This window comes from Taudactylus pleione, unplaced genomic scaffold, assembly GCF_031769625.1.
Source record: "Taudactylus pleione unplaced genomic scaffold, aTauple2 ptg000036l, whole genome shotgun sequence".
NCBI lineage: Eukaryota > Metazoa > Chordata > Amphibia > Anura > Myobatrachidae > Taudactylus > Taudactylus pleione.
The window spans coordinates 10,553,075-10,573,125 of NW_028284438.1; the positions used below are offsets into that span (position 1 = coordinate 10,553,075).

At 48.2% G+C, this 20,051-nt stretch overlaps 1 protein-coding gene across 2 annotated transcripts in view; it reads left to right on the forward strand.

Moving 5' to 3' along the window:
• The window catches only part of AFG2A (AAA ATPase AFG2A), a 544,164-nt gene that overhangs the window by 10,594 nt on the left and 513,519 nt on the right, over nt 1–20,051 (forward strand). For both annotated transcript variants that reach the window (XM_088452282.1, XM_088452283.1), the window contains exons 2-3: nt 4,024–4,148; nt 6,227–6,384. In XM_088452282.1, coding sequence (XP_088308408.1) covers nt 4,024–4,148; nt 6,227–6,384 — 283 coding nt within the window. The remainder of the gene's footprint in view (nt 1–4,023; nt 4,149–6,226; nt 6,385–20,051) is intronic.

Genomic DNA, 20,051 nt, shown 5'->3' on the forward strand with positions numbered 1-20,051 from the left:
AAAAATGATTCATTTAATTTGTCATGAGGCCCCGCCCCCTCTGTGCAGAACGCAGATTGCTGGTAAGATTCTCTCCATTCTGCCCACTACACTAGGAATACCCCTACATCGTCATAAATGGGCTATATCTCGGAATTCAGAGCTAACAGAGTTTTAAATGTCATATTCATTCTTTACATGCTGAAATCAATTAGAAGTAACTATTGTCACATCGGAAACATTTTCATTGTTGTGCAGTGTAATCGTTGGTTACAAAATCGTTACGTGTGTATGCACCTATAAGTGCCACAAGAGTACATTAGTGAACAACAAACCGGATTACACAAGTATAGAGTGAACACTATAGTCAGACACAGACAATGAACAAATAGACATAGATACATAACTACAACCTACAAATTGCATAACTGTAATGAACAGGAAGAGAGGACTCTGCTCGCAAGAGCTTACATGCTTAATTCATGTAAGAAATCATTGAGGGGGAATTGAATTGTTTTTAGGTACCCATAGCTACAGTCTAAAGTGACAGGAGCTATTCAGCTTTTTGTGCTGCTGTGTGTAGTGCCGCAGGTGCCCATTACTTATTGTGGATTTCTGCTTGCAGCCTCCTGATTACTGATAAAGCCTGTTAATAGTTAGTTTGTAATTTGTTTAACCTTACTCAAAATATGATTTATTATTTTCTCTGCTTAGTTATGGTTGGAAACCCCACATTTAATATGCATGAAGTTTTCTGTAGCATTGAAAGAAGAGACCCAAACATATTTTTTTATTTTACAGAGGTAATGTCTACACCAACTTGCACAATAGTGTCAGTTCCGACAGCTCCCGGGCAGGATGGTTTAATGCCCTGTGCCAGCCCCATCTAAACATGTGATGTCATGACATCACACTGAGGGGCGCAAGGCTTCGGCACCAGGAAGAAGAGCACTGCCAAGGATGCTTCGGGCTGCTCTACAGTGTGTGCGCGCCTGGAGTGTCCTGCCAGCTTGGCTAATTCGCTTCTCCATGGCTGATCCTGGGAATGTTTAATAGGCTACACACTAACGCAATTTATTGATTCTATAAAGCTGATTGGACAGCTATCATGGCCTGTCTCTAATTGGGTTTATCAAATTATTACTTTGGCAAACATCTCTACAGACCTTCAGTGGTCAAGGAATGCTTACCCTCATGGTTCTACTAGTTAGGGAGAAATTTATTTTGGTTGGACACCTTTTTTATGTTAATACTGCTACTGTGCAAACTAAAAATGCAAATCTAACAGTAGCTTTGAATATCTTTCCAAACACCCTTCCTACATCTCTGCTCACAAAGAGTTTGCATGGTATCATGCTCATAAGGTATTCGGATGGAAGATCAACAATGCATAGGTCAGCCGTTAAATGGTCGACATGGTTAAAAGGTCTACAAGTTCAAAAGGTCAACACATGTTTTTTTTTCAACATTTTTAGGGTTAGGGACTTGGAGGGGTATGTATAGGCTGGCGGAGGGGGCGGTTATGGTCAGGCACTAGGGTAAGGGTTAGGTTTAGGCACTAAGGACAGGGTTAAATCATAAAATTTGTGTTGATCATTTTTGTGTCAACCCTTTCAACATGTCAGCAGTTTAACCCTGTTGACCTTCTGCACTGTCGACCATTTATCGACATTTTGTGCCTTTTGACCGGCTGGTGTCGACCCATTGACCGTTGACCTATTTATTGTCTATCTATTACACCACACCCTTTCCAAAGTTTATATAAAAAAAAAAAAGCAAAGGTTTTGCAAATCATTTGCAGATGCACGTGGTTAGGATGAAATTGAAACACTGTTACATTGCTGAGGTACTAAAAAGTTTAATGCAAATCCTACCTAGACCAAACCACGTTGATTGACTTTATTATACTCTACTTCAACAACAGTTTATAGAGCAAATTAGGGCAATACTCACATAAAGCGATGCACATATTTAGTGTTCACTCTAGCTCCGCCGTGAGGCAGGGTGCCGGAGCTAGAGAGGGCACGTTCGTGCGCGTGCCGAAGGAGCGTGTGAGCGAGAAGGGGTGTGGTCATCGAAAAGGGCGTGTATAAGACGCGTCTCCTTTTCATCACTTGGGGGCGTGCCCGGCACTTACGGACACGCCGGGCAGCCCCCAAGCCCTGCAGATAGGGAGAATAGATGCCGGGCGCATGCGCCCGGCGTCTATTCTCCGGCGGTGACCGGGTCACCGCACATTTCACCCGCGGGACACTGCGACCCGCAGGTGAAGACAGTTCCCGCAGGCTGTTAGTGCAGGGCGCTTTTTGCCTTCCAGAAAGAGGTCAGGGCGCCGCGCCCCGCTAAAACATCCTGGCGGGAACGCTACATATTAATAATGCACATTGCACTTAACATGTTTTATATCTCTCAATTAGAACTACATTGCCATTAAAAGACAATTACACTTTAAACAAGTGGATTTCACTAAATATATTTTGTACAAACACATTTGCTAATTCAGTGAACACTTTAGTGTACAAGAGGCAGTAATACTTGGACTCTGGTATAATTGTTTCTAATACCCCTTTTACACCGGAGCTAAAACCCGGCTTTTGAAGGGTTAACCCGGGCAGCTCCCTGGTGTAAAAGGGCAGAGAGTTGGATCGCCGGGTCGAGTGACCCGGCAATCCAACCCAGGTAACTAGCAGGGTTTAGCACGGGCGTAGCCCGTGAAAGCCTGCTGTGAGAACAGCGCACTCTGGGTCACGATGACCTGGAGTGCGCTGCTAGCTGGCCGATTGGTCCGGCTTCAGTGGCGCTTGGAGATGACGTCATCTCCAAGCGACCACTTTCACTCTACAAAAGCCGGGTCTATGCAGACCCGACTGCGGTGTGAGTGGCGCCGGCAAAATTCCGGGTCTGATCTAGGTAGGAACTTTGTTCCAACTGCGGGTCAGACCCGGAATTTAGGTGGAAAAGGAGTATTATACTGTAGGTAAAAGACACTGGTAACTATAACCGCTAAATGTTTCCCTCTCTATCACTTTTAATCCATTTTATGTTAAGTACACTGCAGGTGTTCACTCTGTGCAATCTAGTTGCTGCATTCAGGCTATAGAGAGCTAGGTGGTGGTATCACAGGGGAGAGGCAGATTGTGTTCAGTGCTATGGTATCAGGGCGGTTTTCTCCTCTAGAAGCTGCATTTTGAATAGTTACAAATCTAGAAAAATGTCAGATATACATGGATCAAATAGTAAAACAGTAACACAGACACAGTTACTGATATTCAGAGATGGAGTTGTCCTTTAAGGTTTGTCCTTCAGTCTCTAAAGCTGCGTACACACTGTGCGATGTGTACCCAGCGGGATGACATATCAGATCATGGGTACACATCAGAACAAGGTAATGAACAACGGAACGATCCCTTGGTCCGTCCTTCATTACCTGCAACAGGGCCGCTTGCGATATCGTCCAGCATGGCCGATCGGACAATGTTGCAAGCGGCCGCGGGAGCGCACATATTGGCCATACACACTGAGCGATGCAACCGATACCGCTCTTATTCTGCAAGGAACGACATATTGTGCCGACATCGCTCCAGAGTGTACTCGGTATAAGGCCTAAAAGAAAAGCACAGTATGCTTCTCAAAAACAAATGTCTGATGACTTCTGTAACAAGCAAACATGAATGGGGGCTGACAAAATGGTTACTCCTTATTGAGAAAATCAAGTGTAAGACCTGTTCACAAGAAAGCATATTTAGACATGGATCACCTAATCACCTCTGAGGCAGCCATTTTGTGTGTAGAACCTGTATGCAGCTGATTTACTTGGAACTAGTGACATCGCTGAGACGCAGCCTGGCCAATGTTTATGAGGTCTGCCTTATATTTCTGAGGCACTGGTTCCTAGTGAAATTCAAAATGACTTTATCATGGTTATAAGTTCAGCCTATAGAAAATGGTTTCCTTCACTGTGTGGAGGAGGCAGGTCTAGTATAAGTGCAGCTCAGCTTTCCCTGCATCACATAATTATTGGAGCTTTTTTTTCCCGTTTGATAGTGGAAGACAAGGTACCGAAGGCTTACAGAGGCTCTTTCATACAGCTGGGACTGAACAGTATGAAATCAGCTGAATTGTGTATTGGACGTCCTGCTCTACTTACCAGCGCAGATGGAAAACAAGAGGTATACATTAAATGTCAGATAAATTGAGTTTACTGTAGGGTGGTCCATCAGTTGTTTCTGGTTGATGGATTTACCAATGATGGCGATGGCGCAATGGCAATTTCTCTTTAGTGGGTGTGCGTTTGTCTTCCAGGTATCCATTCCTTTGTTATGCGCAGCCGCAAACCATTATTGGTTAAACCATCAATAGCTTTTTGATGATGGGCACCTGACAACGACCATCGTTTGTGACCACTATGATAGATAACCCTAGTTTGCTGTACAAGTACACTTTGCAGCATTTACTAAAGCTCCTAAAAAACTAAAGTGGAGGTATTGCCCATAGCTCTTATTTTCTAGAGTGTATTATTGAAATGTTGATGAAGTCCGTTGTAAATATCACACAAACCTCTGTTAACACAGCTGAGGCTCTTTTACTAAGGAAACTATAGGTAACAAATGCAATAACATTACACAGGTTATACTCTCCACAGATATGTTTAGCTTTGGTACAAACTTGTATTAATTGTACTTAAAAGAAAGAAGCCTGTTTTGACTAAATGTGTAAAAAACCTTAGTACATTACACCACACTGTTTATGAAATCTGGTACACAGGAACCTTTGTAGAAAATGCAACAACCAGTCAATTGGATCAGATGCTCTGGGTTATAGCACATTTTATACACCAATTCTCATAAATGGCTCCACTATGTCCAGCAGACTACATCATACACATAGCCATACTCTATTATATATATATATTATTGTTTGATAAAGTAACACGCATTAGTGGCCAACCCTTTTCCAGCCATACTGCTCATAGTATATTGTACTAAGCAGTGACCAGTACAGCCCAACTGCAAACGTTTAGCACTAAGATTAGGACCACCAGCATAGACCCTAAATCCGTTTTATTCAGCTGCAGCAGTATTCAATTGTTTTAAAATGGCTGCAGCTCCTATCTACATTGACTGGAGCTATTCAATTATTAAAGCTATTAAATTGTCTGTGCTTCAGGGCGCGAGTGCCTATCACTATCGCAGATGTCGCGCTGAAAATGCAGAGTATTAACTATAAAAAGTCTAATCCCATCTAAAAAAAAACGTTAAGGTATTCAAAATCCCTTTGGGTGGATTTCTGGTCACAGCTCAGGAGGCTGCCAGCAGAAGTCCATGACAAATAATGGGCTCCAGTGGCAGGAACAATTGAATAACTTCCGTCACTTCATAACACCTATGCCTGTATACAGCAGCGGTTTCTCACATAAAGTAATATGTGAATGAAGCACCAAAAATAAGTTTAAAAAAAAAAAAAAGTCTCAGCTAAAGCAGCTATAACTATTGTTAGATCCCAGCTGGTTTATCATAAGCGCATATGTAAAATTCATTAAAACTATATTCTGGTAGACTTGCCTACATGAGGAGCACTGACAAATTGGTCATCCTCAGTAGAGGAAAAGAGCTTGCTATACAACTGTTCATTTCACCACATGGTCACTAAGGTAACATTATTTAAAAGGCTCAGGGCCTGGTCCAGCAAGGATCGTAATTGCAAAGCTGCTCATAGGCTATAGATATATGTGTATACACGCAGGCAGCTTTGCAATTGCGATCCTTGCAGATATGGTAATGCAGCAGGTAGCAGCACGCCTCCAGTGCATTACTTATCCGAGCTGTGTTTTCCAACGCAGCATGTGATAATCTGCTCACCATCAGCAGGCTGCGGTGACCCATGGGGTCCCGCAGCCGGCCACCACAGGTGAGAGGAAGAGGCCAGGAAATCTGCACTGCTGAATCAGGCCCTCAGTCCCAATGTTTTTTCTCTGGGTCTTTCAACTCTTGATTATGTTGCGGCAGAAAGAAGTGCTGTGGGATGAGACGGTAAGGAAGCATACAGTAGCTCCAACAAGGTTTGCAAAATGGGTCCTTCTTTGAGCATGAAAACTTTATTCATCCAGTGCAGTAGTGGGAATACCTCCACTGTGTAGGTGACTGGTGTACTATAAGCAAGTGTTTTGCATGTCACTTTATGATATCTGACTTGTGGTTTACTTGTGGTTTTTTGTATGTCATAGTTGTATGTCCTACACTCTCGCCAGGTATGCACCGCGTGGCCTGTCAGCTGTTTTCCTTCTGGGAAGGTCGGTATAAGTTTGACTGCTCAAAAAAACCTCAAGGTGAAGCCTGGTGAGTTAGTTCATGTCCAACCTCTGATAGGAGCTGTGTTACAAGCAGAAGAACTACAAGTCACACTCAGGTATGTCATTGCTATTAGTATAATTTAAGAAAAATTGGACCATAGATCAAAAATACCTGAACTTTTTAAACTTGTAAAGGAATAAAAATGTAATGCATTACTCATAGGCAACACACGCATACTTACAATTTATTCATTATTATTTTTACTTGTGACTTGGGGGAGGGGGGGGGGGGGCGGGATTGCATTGTTTTTCTGCAACAATAATTAATTGACACCCGTCGGAGCAATTCAATTGTTTATGGGCGCCAATTAATTATCGCGCTTGTTGCCCTCAAATAGACCAGGTTCATCAGCGTAAAACGGTTAAATCCATCTAAAGTCCTGTTTAGGGCGCACAAACCTCAGGAGGGTGCGAGCAGAAATGCCGGCACTGGTCGGCTATTGCGTCCGACCAGAGCAATAATTCATTTGCTCCGTTGGGTGCATATTAGTCAGAGCTGCCAGAGAAAACCATTGAAATGCCCCCTGGATGCTTTAACAGTCATCTACTTGGCATTTGTAGAAAAAGATTTTATATGAATGCGTTTGCATATGGGTTTCATTTGTGTAAACAATATAGCGTCCTGAAAATTACATATTGGATGCATCTTGTATTTTTTGCAGTGTTTCTTGTGTGTTATTAATTTGTTCTGTGGGTAAATAATGTACGGTCTATGTCTAGGACCTATGGCTTTACCTTTTCAGTATGCATGTAACATGCTTTACATTAGAGTTTATAAGTATGATACTAATGTTTCTACTTCAGGGTCCATAGGGGGTCCACAGGGTTGACCTTGGGGGTATAGCTGGATCTGGATCCACGGGCACCACGCAGTTAAAGCTTTGCTGCTCCCAGGATGCACTTGGGTCCGTCCTCCTCTATACCCCGCCCCGGCCACAGGCACCTCAGTTTTAGTTGGTGCCCGGCCGGAGTCGGGTCACCCTGTCGCAGTGGGGCTGCAGGAGCAGCCCCTAAGCTTTATTTTAAAAGAGAAATTTTTTATTTTTTTTCTTCTTTTTTTACACTTTTAGAGCGGCAGCATCAGACTGTCCTTTAGGACGTCCACGCTGCCGCTCCTTCTCCCCGCTGGCGCCGCGACGCCAGTACAGCTCTGGGGATCGCGGCGGGACCCCAGAGCCTGTACTAGCCGGGCTCTGGGGACTCCCTTGACTGCTGCCGGACGCGACGGGGATCAGGTAAGCCGCGGGTCGTCGCGTGCGGCGGCCCGCGGATACTTCAATGCAGTCAGGAGCCTCCGGTCTCTGGGGACAGACCGGAGGCGCTAGCGGCGGCGGCGGGCTCCCCCTCAATTGAGGAATACCCCGCGTGTCCGCTAGACCACCAGGGTATCAGGCTGGTAGCGGGACCGGCAACCCGGGGGTTAATTGCTAGCCAGGGGAGGCAGCCTTCCCTGTCTAGCGGCTCCTCCCCTCAGCTCAGCGCGCCTTTCAACTAGGAGTCTGGCGTCACTGAGCTGCTCTTATCTTACGGCCACTCCTCCTCTGAGGTCTCCGGCGGCCATCTTTACTGGCACATCGCAGACTCCCAGGCGGTATCAAGTGGACCGGTCCCCCTGTGTACCTCTCCCCTGCTAAAGGACAGTGTACACAGCGCTATAGCCCTCCCAGACACTGAATCTGGGCGGTTGATTGTAGCGGAAGGTGCAGTGAGTATAACTTTTCTGCATTGTATGTGACTATTGCTAGTGCTGCCTGTCTGTGACTTATTCTCCTTACTGTCAGCTTATAACTATCCCTTTCCTTCTCCTACGGCCCGGCAGGTGTGTGGGGGAAGGGCGTTTTTCTGAGACCCTCACATATATAAAACACGTATTTGTGGGGTCAGTCACATACTGTTGTGTGCTACACAGTACCATATCTGGGCTGTTGTTTCGCATACTGGTGAGTGCGCGGGTGTTAAAACCGTAATTCCTCTGGTGATACCTATTTCTTGTGTATTTACGGTATCATGTCGGATGAGGAGACTGAGCGCTCTGTGGCTCCTGTGCTATTTTCCTGCAGACGCTGTGCTGCTGGAGTTGATGGGGAGGACTTATCTCAGGATGGTCTGTGCGGGCGGTGCCAGCTGGTACCGGGCCCCTCCAACCCCCCTGTATCACAGGACCCTCCTTGGGCGATGTTTTCACAGGTGCTGGCGTCTATTGCGGACCGGTTATCGGTCCCATCAGCGGTCCCTTCTAGGGCGTTACCGCAGCCCACCATCCCCCATTCCCCGAGGGTTCCACAAATGTTGCGGTCTTCCCCCGGGGCCCAGACTGTGGGTCCTTACTCGGGACTGCCTGTGTATGTGCAGTCTTCCCCAGGGACGTGTCAGTCTGTAGTGCCTTTGCAGAGTGTTGCTCCGACGGCTCCTCCGCCTTGGGTGGATGTTCTATCCAGCTCCGTACAGAGTCTGGCGGCTTCATCCTCGGCGTTTCAGTCTATGTTGCAAGGTGATGTGCCACCAAGGGTGTCTAAACGTCCGGTTGTGAGTTCACTAGCTGCGCAGTTGTCGGACTCGGAAGTGTCCTCAGATGATGGAGAAATCCATGAGGACTCTGACTCTGATGTCATGGGGCAGGAGGTGGAAGCTAAGTCCTCCATTAATGTTCCAGCCTTAGTTAGGGCGGTGCGGGCTATCCTACATGTTGAGGATGATGCGCCGGCTCCTAGGTCGAAGTTTCCTAATTTTAAAAAGGCCAAGGTGACCTCAACTGTGTTCCCCCTGTCTGATCAATTATCGGATCATATGGCGGCGGCCTGGCAATTACCTAGTAAGAGGTTCCATCCACAGAAGAGGTTGGCGGCGAACTATCCTTTTCCTGAAGCTCATTGCAGGAAATGGGAAACTCCGCCGGCGGTGGATTCCCACGTTACCCGCTTGATCAAAAGCGCGACGTTGCCATTGCCGTCTATCTCCTCTTTGAAGGATCCCACGGACAGGAAGGTGGAGACTTGTTTAAAGTCCATTTATTCTCTTTCCGGGGCGGTGGCTCGCCCGTCCATGGCTATCTCCTGGGTGGCTAAAGCCATTGAGGCATGGGCCAATGCCTTGGAGGATACCTTTCCTGATGAGGCTCCGGATATCCAGAGAGCGTTAGTGGGACAGATGCGGGATGCAGCTTCCTATATTGGGGAAGCGTCTTTGGATGCCAGCCTGCTCACTTCTAGGGTGTCGGCTGCAGCGGTATCTGCTCGGCGCTCCCTGTGGCTGAGGTCCTGGAGGGCTGATGCAGATTCAAAAAAGGGTCTGGAGGCTTCGGTCCTTTCGGGTTCAGGGTAAGGCCAAGGGCCAGTCCTTCCCGAGACATTCGGCGACCAAGGCCGCACCCAAGCCCAAGAAGCAGGCATGGAGTGCTCGGCGCCCTTCTTCCAAGCAGGAGGATAAGCCTGCTGCCTGATGGGACGGGCCTCTCTCTGGGGGACCCCAGAGTGGGAGGCCGACTTCTCCAATTCGCCCAGTGTTGGCACAATACCACCACGGATGCCTGGGTTCGAGAAGTAGTCTCTCAGGGGTACGCCCTGTCTTTTCGGTTCAGGCCGCCCCACCAGTTTTTTTGTACGAGTCCTTCTCTGGACAAGACCAAAGCTGGTCAGATTCAGGTAGCTATAGAATCCTTGCTACAAGCAGGGGTCATTGTTCCCGTTCCGCAGTCTCAGCGCGGGACGGGGTACTATTCTACTCTGTTTCTGGTACAGAAACCCAATGGTTCTCATCGCCCTATCCTGAATTTGAAGTCTCTGAACAGATACCTCAGAGTTCCCAGGTTCAGGATGGAAACGTTACGTTCCATCATTCTGGCGATGGAACCCGGGGATTATATGGTCTCCCTCGATATCCAGGACGCCTATCTCCATGTGCCCATAGCACCGGCACATCAGCGGTATCTGAGGTTTGCTATCCTGAACCATCACTACCAATTTCGGGCGTTGCCTTTTGGCCTTTCCACGGCTCCGAGGGTGTTCACCAAGGTGATGGCGGTTATGGCTGCCCACCTTCGGGGTCAGGGTCTACGTCTGTTGCCGTACCTGGACGATCTTCTGCTGCTGGCGAGCTCCCCGGAGGTGCTTTTTCGACATCTCCACCTGACCATTGCTTGTCTTCAAGCACACGGGTGGTTGATAAACTGGAAGAAGTCCTCCCTGATTCCATCACAGCGGATGGTTCATTTGGGAGCCCTGCTGGATTCTCGTCAGCAGCGGATTTTCCTGACTCCAGAGAAGGTCTCCTCCCTGCAGCTGCGGATACACAGTTGCCTGAGCAGTTGCCGCCTGTCGGTCCATTCAGCTATGAGAATTCTGGGGTCCATGGTGTCGACATTCGACATGGTGGAATTTGCCCAGTTCCATTCCCGGCCCCTGCAGGGGCTGATTCTATCGGAGTGGAACGGGTTACCTCACCGGATCCGCTCTCAGATGCTGGTGTTGTCCGCGGAGGTTCGGCAGTCTTTGGCTTGGTGGCTTCAGACGGTGCATCTGGTCGAGGGGCGCCCCTTTTGGATCCCGGACTGGGTCCTGCTCACGACGGATGCCAGTCTTCGGGGTTGGGGGGCAGTGACCGGCTCATTATCGCTTCAGGGTCGTTGGTCCGCGGAAGAAGCACTTCTCCCCATCAACATCCTGGAACTGCGGGCTGTGTACAGGGCCCTGCAGTCGTCCGGCCCCGCTCTTCACGGAAGGGCGGTTCAGGTGCAGTCCGACAACGCCACCACGGTGGCGTACATCAACCACCAAGGGGGAACTCGCAGTCGGGCAGCAATGTCGGAGGTGTCTCGCATTCTTGCTTGGGCGGAGTGTCACGTTCCAGCGATCTCGGCAGTCTTCATTCCCGGAGTCCTCAATTGGGAGGCGGACTTCCTCAGCCGTCACGATGTGCATCCCGGGGAATGGTCGCTTCACCCAGAGGTGTTTCAGCTACTCGTGGACAGGTGGGGGCTGCCGGAGCTGGACTTGATGGCCTCCCGTCACAATCACAAGTTGCCCGTTTACGGGTCAAGGACAAGAGACGCAGGCGCCTGTCTGGTAGACGCTCTGTCGGTGAAATGGACGTTTCACCTGGCGTATCTGTTTCCTCCGATATCCTTACTTCCTCGGGTTCTGCGGAAATTCAAGCAGGACGGCGGCACGCTCGTGCTGGTGGCTCCGGCGTGGCCCAGACGTCCTTGGTACTCCGATCTGAGGTGCCTCTCCATCGACGCTCCGTACCTTCTTCCTCAGCGTCGGGACCTGTTGTCTCAGGGGCCCTGCCTTTACCCGGATCTGGGTCGGCTGTCTTTGACGGCGTGGCTCTTGAGACAGCCGTCTTGAGGTCTAGGGGTTTCTCCAGTTCAGTGATTGGTACCATGCTTAGGGCACGCAAGCCTACCTCCGCGCGGATTTACCACAGGGTGTGGCGCACTTATTTTCAGTGGTGTGAATCCAGAAACTATGATCCGCAGGTGTTCCGGGTTTCCAGAATCTTGGAATTTCTTCAATCGGGTTTGGACCTCGGCTTACGCCTGGCCTCTCTGAAGGTTCATGTGTCTGCTTTGTCCGTGTGGTTTCAGCGACGGATTGCTACACTGCCAGATGTTTACACTTTTTTCCAAGGTGTTCTCAGGATCCAGCCTCCCTTCGTGCCTCCGGTGGCTCCGTGGGACTTGACGGTGGTACTGAGGGTCTTGCAGGGTCCTCCTTTTGAGCCGCTTGAGTCGGTGGAGCTCAAGTGGCTGACGTTTAAGACCATTTTTCTCCTGGCAATTGCTTCGGCCAGGAGGGTTTCAGAATTGGGGGCGCTTTCCTGTCGCCCTCCTTTTCTGATTTTTCACCAGGACAGGGCAGTGCTCCGCACGCGTCCTGAGTTTTTGCCCAAAGTGGTTTCAAAGTTCCACATTAATCAGGAACTTGTTGTGCCAGCTTTTCAGTCACCTGATCTTTCGGCTGGTGAGGCTTCCTTGGATGTGGTCCGGGCACTTAGAATCTATGTGGACCGGACTGCTTCGGTTAGGAAGTCGGATTCTTTGTTTGTCCTCTTTGGTTTTCACAAGAGGGGTTGGCCTGCCAACAAGCAAACGATAGCCCGTTGGCTTCGTTCAGTTATTTGTGAGGCTTATGCGCAGGAGGGTTTACCTGTGCCAGCCTCTGTTAAGGCTCATTCCACTCGTTCTGTGGGTCCCTCTTGGGCTGCTAGACGTGGCGCCTCCGCTGTTCAGCTGTGTAAGGCGGCTACTTGGTCTTCAATTCAGACGTTTTTGAGGTTTTATGCGTTTGACACCTTCGCCTCTCAGGATGCTTCCTTTGGGCGCCGGGTACTCCTTTCAGCACAGGAGCGTCCCCGCCCTTAGTTGAACTGCTTTGGGACATCCCCAAGGTCAACCCTGTGGACCCCCTATGGACCCTGAAGTAGAAAACAAGAGATATGGTAAGAACTTACCTTTGTTATCTCTGTTTCTACGAAGTCCATAGGGTCCACAGGGCGCCCGCCCTGACGCACCTGGCTTCAAATGGGCTGTGTGGCTGGTCACCGGTTTTCCGTCTCCCATTTCTGTGAGTATGGTTTCTTGTGTGTTCCAGTCTTCCTTCTCTCTGTTTAGTCTCCTCCTCCGGCCTTAGCTGCTTACCAACTGAGGTGCCTGTGGCCGGGGCGGGGTATAGAGGAGGACGGACCCAAGTGCATCCTGGGAGCAGCAAAGCTTTAACTGCGTGGTGCCCGTGGATCCAGATCCAGCTATACCCCCAAGGTCAACCCTGTGGACCCTATGGACTTCGTAGAAACAGAGATAACAAAGGTAAGTTCTTACCATATCTCTTGTTATACTGTTCAAATACAGTTGTCCCTCATTTATTTTTTTTATCCTTCACTGAGATGCCATCTGTTCTATGCCCCCATACAAAGCTCTGTGAAATTGTGCGGCCAACTCCATTTGCTGAACTGTATATAGTTCATTTTATGAATTACTATGTCCTTCACAGCAAAATAAATAAATATACTGTTTTTGGCCTTAGGTTAAGTAAGTGCATGCGTGTGTGATTTAAATGGCATGTTTTGAAGTTGTTTCTTGAACATCTGGAAAGAGAATGTATAAAAGCACTAGAAGTTTTGTGAGAAACAGAACTTTCATGGCAGATAAGAGTCACTACTTTGCTAATTGCCCTTCAGTGCTATTTTTTTTCTTTTACTTTTTTATTATTAGGCACAAAGAGAAGGACAAAGGAGTGTTAAACACTGTTATAAATAATCTTACAATTTTACATTTCAGAGTCAATGTATGTTAGAAGAATTTGTGAAGGACTATAGCACCATCTAGTGGTTACTTACTTATTTTACATTGCTTATTTCTTTTACAAAATTTTGGCTAATGGTTATTCAGCCCTTTGTTGCTCTACAAATATTCAATATGCTTACAATTTGTTCTGTCTTTTTCATGTAATATAAAATATACCTTTTTTTAGGATACTGTTTTGCGTAAAATATATATACTTTTAAGGCTATAACATCCTCTTTTGCCAGTTTGTTACTTGATGACTATAAGGGGTGTTAACAGGTTCCGGTTTTGCATATCAATACACTAGTGACCTAGTTATTTATTTAAATTTAGTATTTTATCTTGAAAGGTTTTATAAGAAAAACAAATAAAACAAGAAGTACAAAAAAAAAACAAAAAACAGCAATTGGTTGCAAAATCAAAAGCACAAACATAGCTCATACTGAAAGAAAACATGGGTTGAGGAACAATGCAATCATATTGACCTAAACACATCAAGAGATGGAAACATAGTACAATCAGAAATGGAACAAAGTAAAATACAATTAGGGTAGCAGAAACATCTATGGAACACTGAGACAAAAATCTTAGGATGCGGGGGATTGTGATTACAGGGCATACCTGGAAGATTGCCAAAGGGCCAAACTTTGTCAAATTTATGGGGGCATTGCCGTTTCAGGTACATATATAGCTCATGAGAGATGGCAGCATTAACCAAACCTAGCCAAAGTAAGAGCAAGCAGAGCCATCCAGGCCCGAGCAATACAGACCCTAGCTAACACAAAAAGATTATTAACGTATAGCTGCATGTAGGAATTAAGGAAGTCAGTCAGGTCCAGTCCAAAAATACAGAGACAAGGTTAAAATAACAGTATCCTAAACCCAGTCCTACCCATATTGTCCACTACTTGGGACCAAAACAAGGAGACATGAGGACAAGACCAGAGCAAGTGCCAAAAGGCAGCTCCAGAAGCTCCATGCTTAGGACAAGAGTCCAACAATATGAGCACACGGGGTCCAGTAAGCTCTATGAAGGAGATACAATTGGATCTTTTAAAATCTGGCAAATACTGTGGCAGCATAAGAAGGGCCCAACCCCAATCCTCAACAGTCAGAGAACAGGTCCACCTCCCAGTGTGATCCAAGAAAGCACAGCCCACCAGTCCCCAGACGTGTTAATAAAGTGGAGTATGTTAGAGAAATAGACCCGTCTAAAAAGGGTACGGAGCAAAAAACGTACAGGGGATTCAGAGATAGCAGGGACAGAACCCCCCCACACAGTGCACAGATAGCGTGTCGAAGCTGCAGGTATCTATAAAATAGGTGGGATGGGAGATCAAAGTCCAGACTCAGATGAACATAAGATCGAAGCAGGGAACAAAGAATGCAGGTGCACACTCTAAGTACTAAACACAATAATAGTCAAAATAATCCTGGTAAACTCTACAATTAAGTTGTAGTATAAGTGAGGTTCTCGGTACATGTTTTCCCAAAGATGTTTTCCCATCCACCACACCAAGGTGAACTCAATCAGATGGGTGCTAACAACCCTAATACTAACACATTATGGCCCTGATTCAGAGCCGCTCTTAAGCAGCCGCTCGTTCGTTCTGACCGATGTTCGCACATCTGCGCATGCGTACGGATTTTAATACGCATGCGCGAACCAGTCAGTGCGGCCGAAAATCGTTTGTTCGCTATATAGCGAATGCCTGCTATTTTGAGTGACAGAAGAAGGCGTATGTGGGTGGTAAGAGGGGAAGGTGCTTGAAAACGGGGGTGTGGAATTCGAACGCAGGCGTGCTTAAAGGTCAAAACGGGCGTTTTAAGGGAGTGCATAATTAATACAGCAGCGTCATTGACCACGTCACTTGTTTTTTTTTTTACTCAGAACTGCTCGCAAAATGGCGGTTGAAAAAACCAGCCACAAGAATAGCGAGCAGTTCATACGCTGTTCGATGTACTCGATTAATCTATTAAATAGTGGACATGACATATGGTGCGAGCGGCAAGGGGGCGTATTTTTCAAAATTACAACCGCAAGTTTTGCTCGCTCGTTCAGACTTAGAGGTGTGAACAGACCGCAATTAGCGAACGGTTCATTTGAATAGCCACCCCTTGTTTTAGAACGAACGACCGCAAATAGCGAGCGGCTCTGAATGAGGGCCTATGTCAATTTATCCAGGACTTGCCTATAATAGTGCCCATTCTAGACAGCTATGTAGGAACAAAGCAGCTCAATCTGATAATGTTACCCCACAGAATCCACCCCCTAGGAAGTTCAGGGAAAGCAGCATTGTCCCAGAATGGAGAACAAGGGTCAATCCCAGGCTCTTCCATTAAATTGGCTACTACTTACCTAACTCTACACCTGGAATAGGAGAGCAAGAGAATGGGCAAGTGAAGATTTTACCAAAAGACTGTAAAGGGGTATACCTTAAACCAGCACAGTCCAACAAAGCACAATGCGCCTCTCCCTTCTCTGAAGCAGAAACCCGGTCCAGAAGGTGAACAAGCTGTGCAACCAAGTAATACTGTATAGTCTCATGTCTGAACCAACCCCCCTCCCCCCGCTAGCCTGACACTATACACAAACCGCCTAGTCCATTGCACTTTAAAATCAGTATTTTATTTCTTAAGAGGGTTTGTGTCATTTGCTGTTGTTACAGGACAGGCTGTTTGAAGAGATTATGTATCCTAATTTATTAATAGCATGGCAACCAACGGCTAGTTCTTTCATCAGTCTGCTTCAATATCAAACAAAAATGGTTGCTGTAGCTTGCAGCCACATCTGCTGCTTGTGTTAATAAATAAACCTGTTAATGACACAGCTGTATTTTCACTTTATTTCCAACACATAAAACCTTATTTCTCTTTCATCTGGGCTGGGGGACACTGGACCATGGGTTGTAGGTGGTGTGGATTTGGCACTAACACTGAAATCTATAACTCCTCCCCTCTGCAACCCCTGACTTCCGTGTAAGTTTAGTGCCTGTGGAGAGAGGCACGTTTTTTCAGCGCTGCTCTGCAGCCCTGGTTTAGCTTAGGGATTTTTTCCTTTATTTGTAATGTTATGTTTATTTTTTACTATAGGTACTGTGTGTTGCTTATAGCAGCACACAGCTGGAGTGGGAGTGTTAAGCGATGGTGAGAGCCACATCTAAAGGGGGGATGGCGCTGAGCGCTTCCCCAATTCCACACACTCCGGTCTCTGAAGAGACCATCTGGGCCCGGGGATAGCGTGTTGCTGTTACCTGGTAGAGGTGCAGGCAGTCACCGTGGTCCTGGATGGCGGGCGCCATCTTGTCGGGTTTCTTGTCGGCGGCTCCTGTGGGGAGAGCGCCGACTACAAACCGACCGCAGGTGAGACCTACAGCAACACCACACTGGACATGCTGTTCTTGGAAACTATGCAGTGTTGGGCCTGGTTAGTACTTGGATGGGAGACCACCTGGGAATACCAGGTGCTGTAGGTAACAGCATGGAGGGAGGACAGAGCAAGCTCCTTTCCCTCTGCAGCGTACAGCTAAGTAGTTTTCAGTATTACTGTAATCTGTTCATGTGCCTGCTTGGAGTGTTGCATATTCATTGCCACTTGTTATATTTTTTGTATTTTGTTTTAAAAAATAAATAATAAAAAAAGCTTTTCCGGGCTGACTGCTGCGGCAGGGCAGCGCAGTAAGGGGGGTGCTCTAATGACTGACAAAAAGTCCACAAAGGGCCAGAACCCCACTATGGCTATATTTTTTTACATGTGCCCAGTGTCAGGCTAAATTGCCCTGTGGACAACTGGATGCAGGGGCTTTGTGTATGGACTGTCAGCTGGGGCCCACGTGTGCACAGCCAGCTGGGGGAACCACTCCACTTACGGAGGAGCTGGCATGGACTCAGGCTATGAGCCGTCCACTCTCTGACCTGGTGACGTTGCTCCACCTTAGAGAGGAATTAGCCCAAGCAGCGCCAGCGCCTGTTTTGCCCTCACCGCCTGCTGTTGCAGGGGGTGGTTACCAGGGTCCTGATCCTCCTTGGGTCCGTACCATGGAGCGCTCGGCGGTAGGGGTCGAGAAAGTATCGGCCTTTATGGAACGCTTCTTTCAGGAGTCTAAACTACGCATAAGCATCCTCCTCTATCCAGTGTCTTGTTGGAGTCAGATCACGAGGGGGAGGAAGAAAAGGAGGAGGGGGAACTCCAAGAGGAGGTTCTGCCCGACGAGGAAGGTTCAGACTCTGCGTTAAGTCAGGGCGCAGAGGACCTTATTATGGCAGTCTTTGGATTGTCTGGACATGGACGCCTCAGCTAGGACGGAAGGGTCGTTTAAGCGGAGGCGTTAGAGGGTCGTTTGTTTCCCAGTGTCTCAGGATATTTCAGATCTGGTAGAGGAAGCCTGGAAGACCCCAGATTAAAAGTATGCTACGCCTCGTAAGTTTGCTGCCCTTTATCCCTTTTCACAGGAGCAGGTCGCTAAGTGGAAGCTGCCTCCAAGAGTGGATGCGGCTGTTGATCGTTTAGCAAAGCATATGGCTCTGCCGGTCCAAGGGGCATCCTCCTTTACGGATCCGCTGGACAAAAAATTGGAGGGATACCTTTAGAAGTATTTTTATGGGCATCGGAGTGGTTATTCGCCCATTATTGTCATCTGCATGGGTCTCTCGAGCCATGGAGAAGTGGGCTGACACATTAGTGGCAGGCCTTGCTGGTGACTCATCCAGAGAGGACTTACTGGTACTGGTGGAACCAATACATGCGGCTGCAGACTAGGTGTGTGAGGCCGCACAAGATGGAACGCAGATTTCCTCTGGAGTCTCAGCCATGGCAGTAGCAGCACGCAGAGCACAATGACTTCACGCCTGGGAGGCGGACGTCGAATCTGAACTCTCTTTAGAGTCTCTGCCTTTTTGTGGAGTCATCCTGTTCGGCTCTGAGCTTGATACAATTATATCTCAGACGACAGGTGTAAAGAGCACTTTTCTGCCTGTGGTGCTCCAGTAGCTAAAGGGCTCACGTTTCCTAGTCTTCTGTTCTTCCTTTCGAGGAGGGGGAACGATTAGAGGTCGGGACTCAAGGACGCTCTTTTCCCAGTAGGGGTTCTGCCCCCCGGGGTAGATTCTCCGGCACATTTAGGCGCCTGGGTGCTAGGGCATCTGAGAAGCCAAGTACCTGACAGCATCTCAGCCCATCCGGTCTCAGGGAAGGTAGGGGGCCGTCTCCTTTTCCGAGACAGGTGGGTAACTTCGGGAGTAGATGCCTGGGTAAGGGGCATTGTCTCCCGAAGTTACGTGATCGACCTAAGGGGGCAGCCGCCACAACATTTCTGCGCTACAGCATTACCCAGGGAGCCGGAGAAGAGACGGGCCTTAAACCAGGCCATCAGTTCCCTCTGTTCAGAAGGGGTTATAGTTCCGGTTCCACAGTCTCAACAGGAACAGGGGTTTTACTCCAACTTGTTCCTAGTCCAGAAACCCAACGGCACTTATCGGACGATTTCGAATCTACGAGCCTTGAATGCCAGCCTGTGGGTGGATCCGTTTCGCATTGAGTCGCTCCGATCAGTGATCCAGAGTATGTCGGCAAACGAGTTTCTGGCGTCTTTCGACATCAGAGATGCATATCTCCACATACCGATTAGGACGGGGCATCAGTCTCAGGTTCGCGGGCGGAAGAGCCCATTACCAGTTCCAGGCTCTGCCGTTCGGTTTGGCTACAGCTCCGCGGGTCTTCACAAAGATCATGGCAGCAATGGAAAGCTTACTGCATTCCGAGGGGATAACGGTGATTCCCTATTTGGACGATTTGCTAGTAAAGGCGTATTCCGCTGCCCACTTCAGCTCCACCTGGATCACACGGTGCAGGTGTTACAGCATCATGGGTGGATACTGAATCTACTCAGGCCGTGCCAATGTCTGACGTTTTTGGGGGTGATCTTTGTTACAGCACTGGAAAGGGGTTCCTTGCCCGAGCCCAAAGCCCGGGCCCTTCAGGACTGAGTAAGGAAAAGTGCTGTCTGTCCCTCGGCCATCTGTTTGGCTGGGCATGCGCTTACTAGGCACGAGGGTCTCTACCTTCGAGACCATCCAGTACGGTCGCTTCCATTCACGGATTCTCCAGTGGGAGATTCTCCGGAATTGGACGGGCCGCTCATACGACCTTTCTTCTCAGTTGCTGGTTCTGTCAGACAGCACTCGTCAGTCACTTCGCTGGTGGCTGATTACCTACCGATCACCTTCTCCAGAGTCGGTCCCTGGTGACTCCAACAGGATTATTGTCACCACAGACGCAAGTCTCAGAGGTTGGGGAGCGGTGACGGAGAACCTCTATCTCCAGGGGACCTGGTTGTCATCAGAGATAGGTTTCCTAATAAATATGCTGGAGCTCTGGGCCATTTATTGGGCACTGTGCGGGGCTCAGGTCCTCCTGATGGGCCGACCAGTGAGGATCCAATC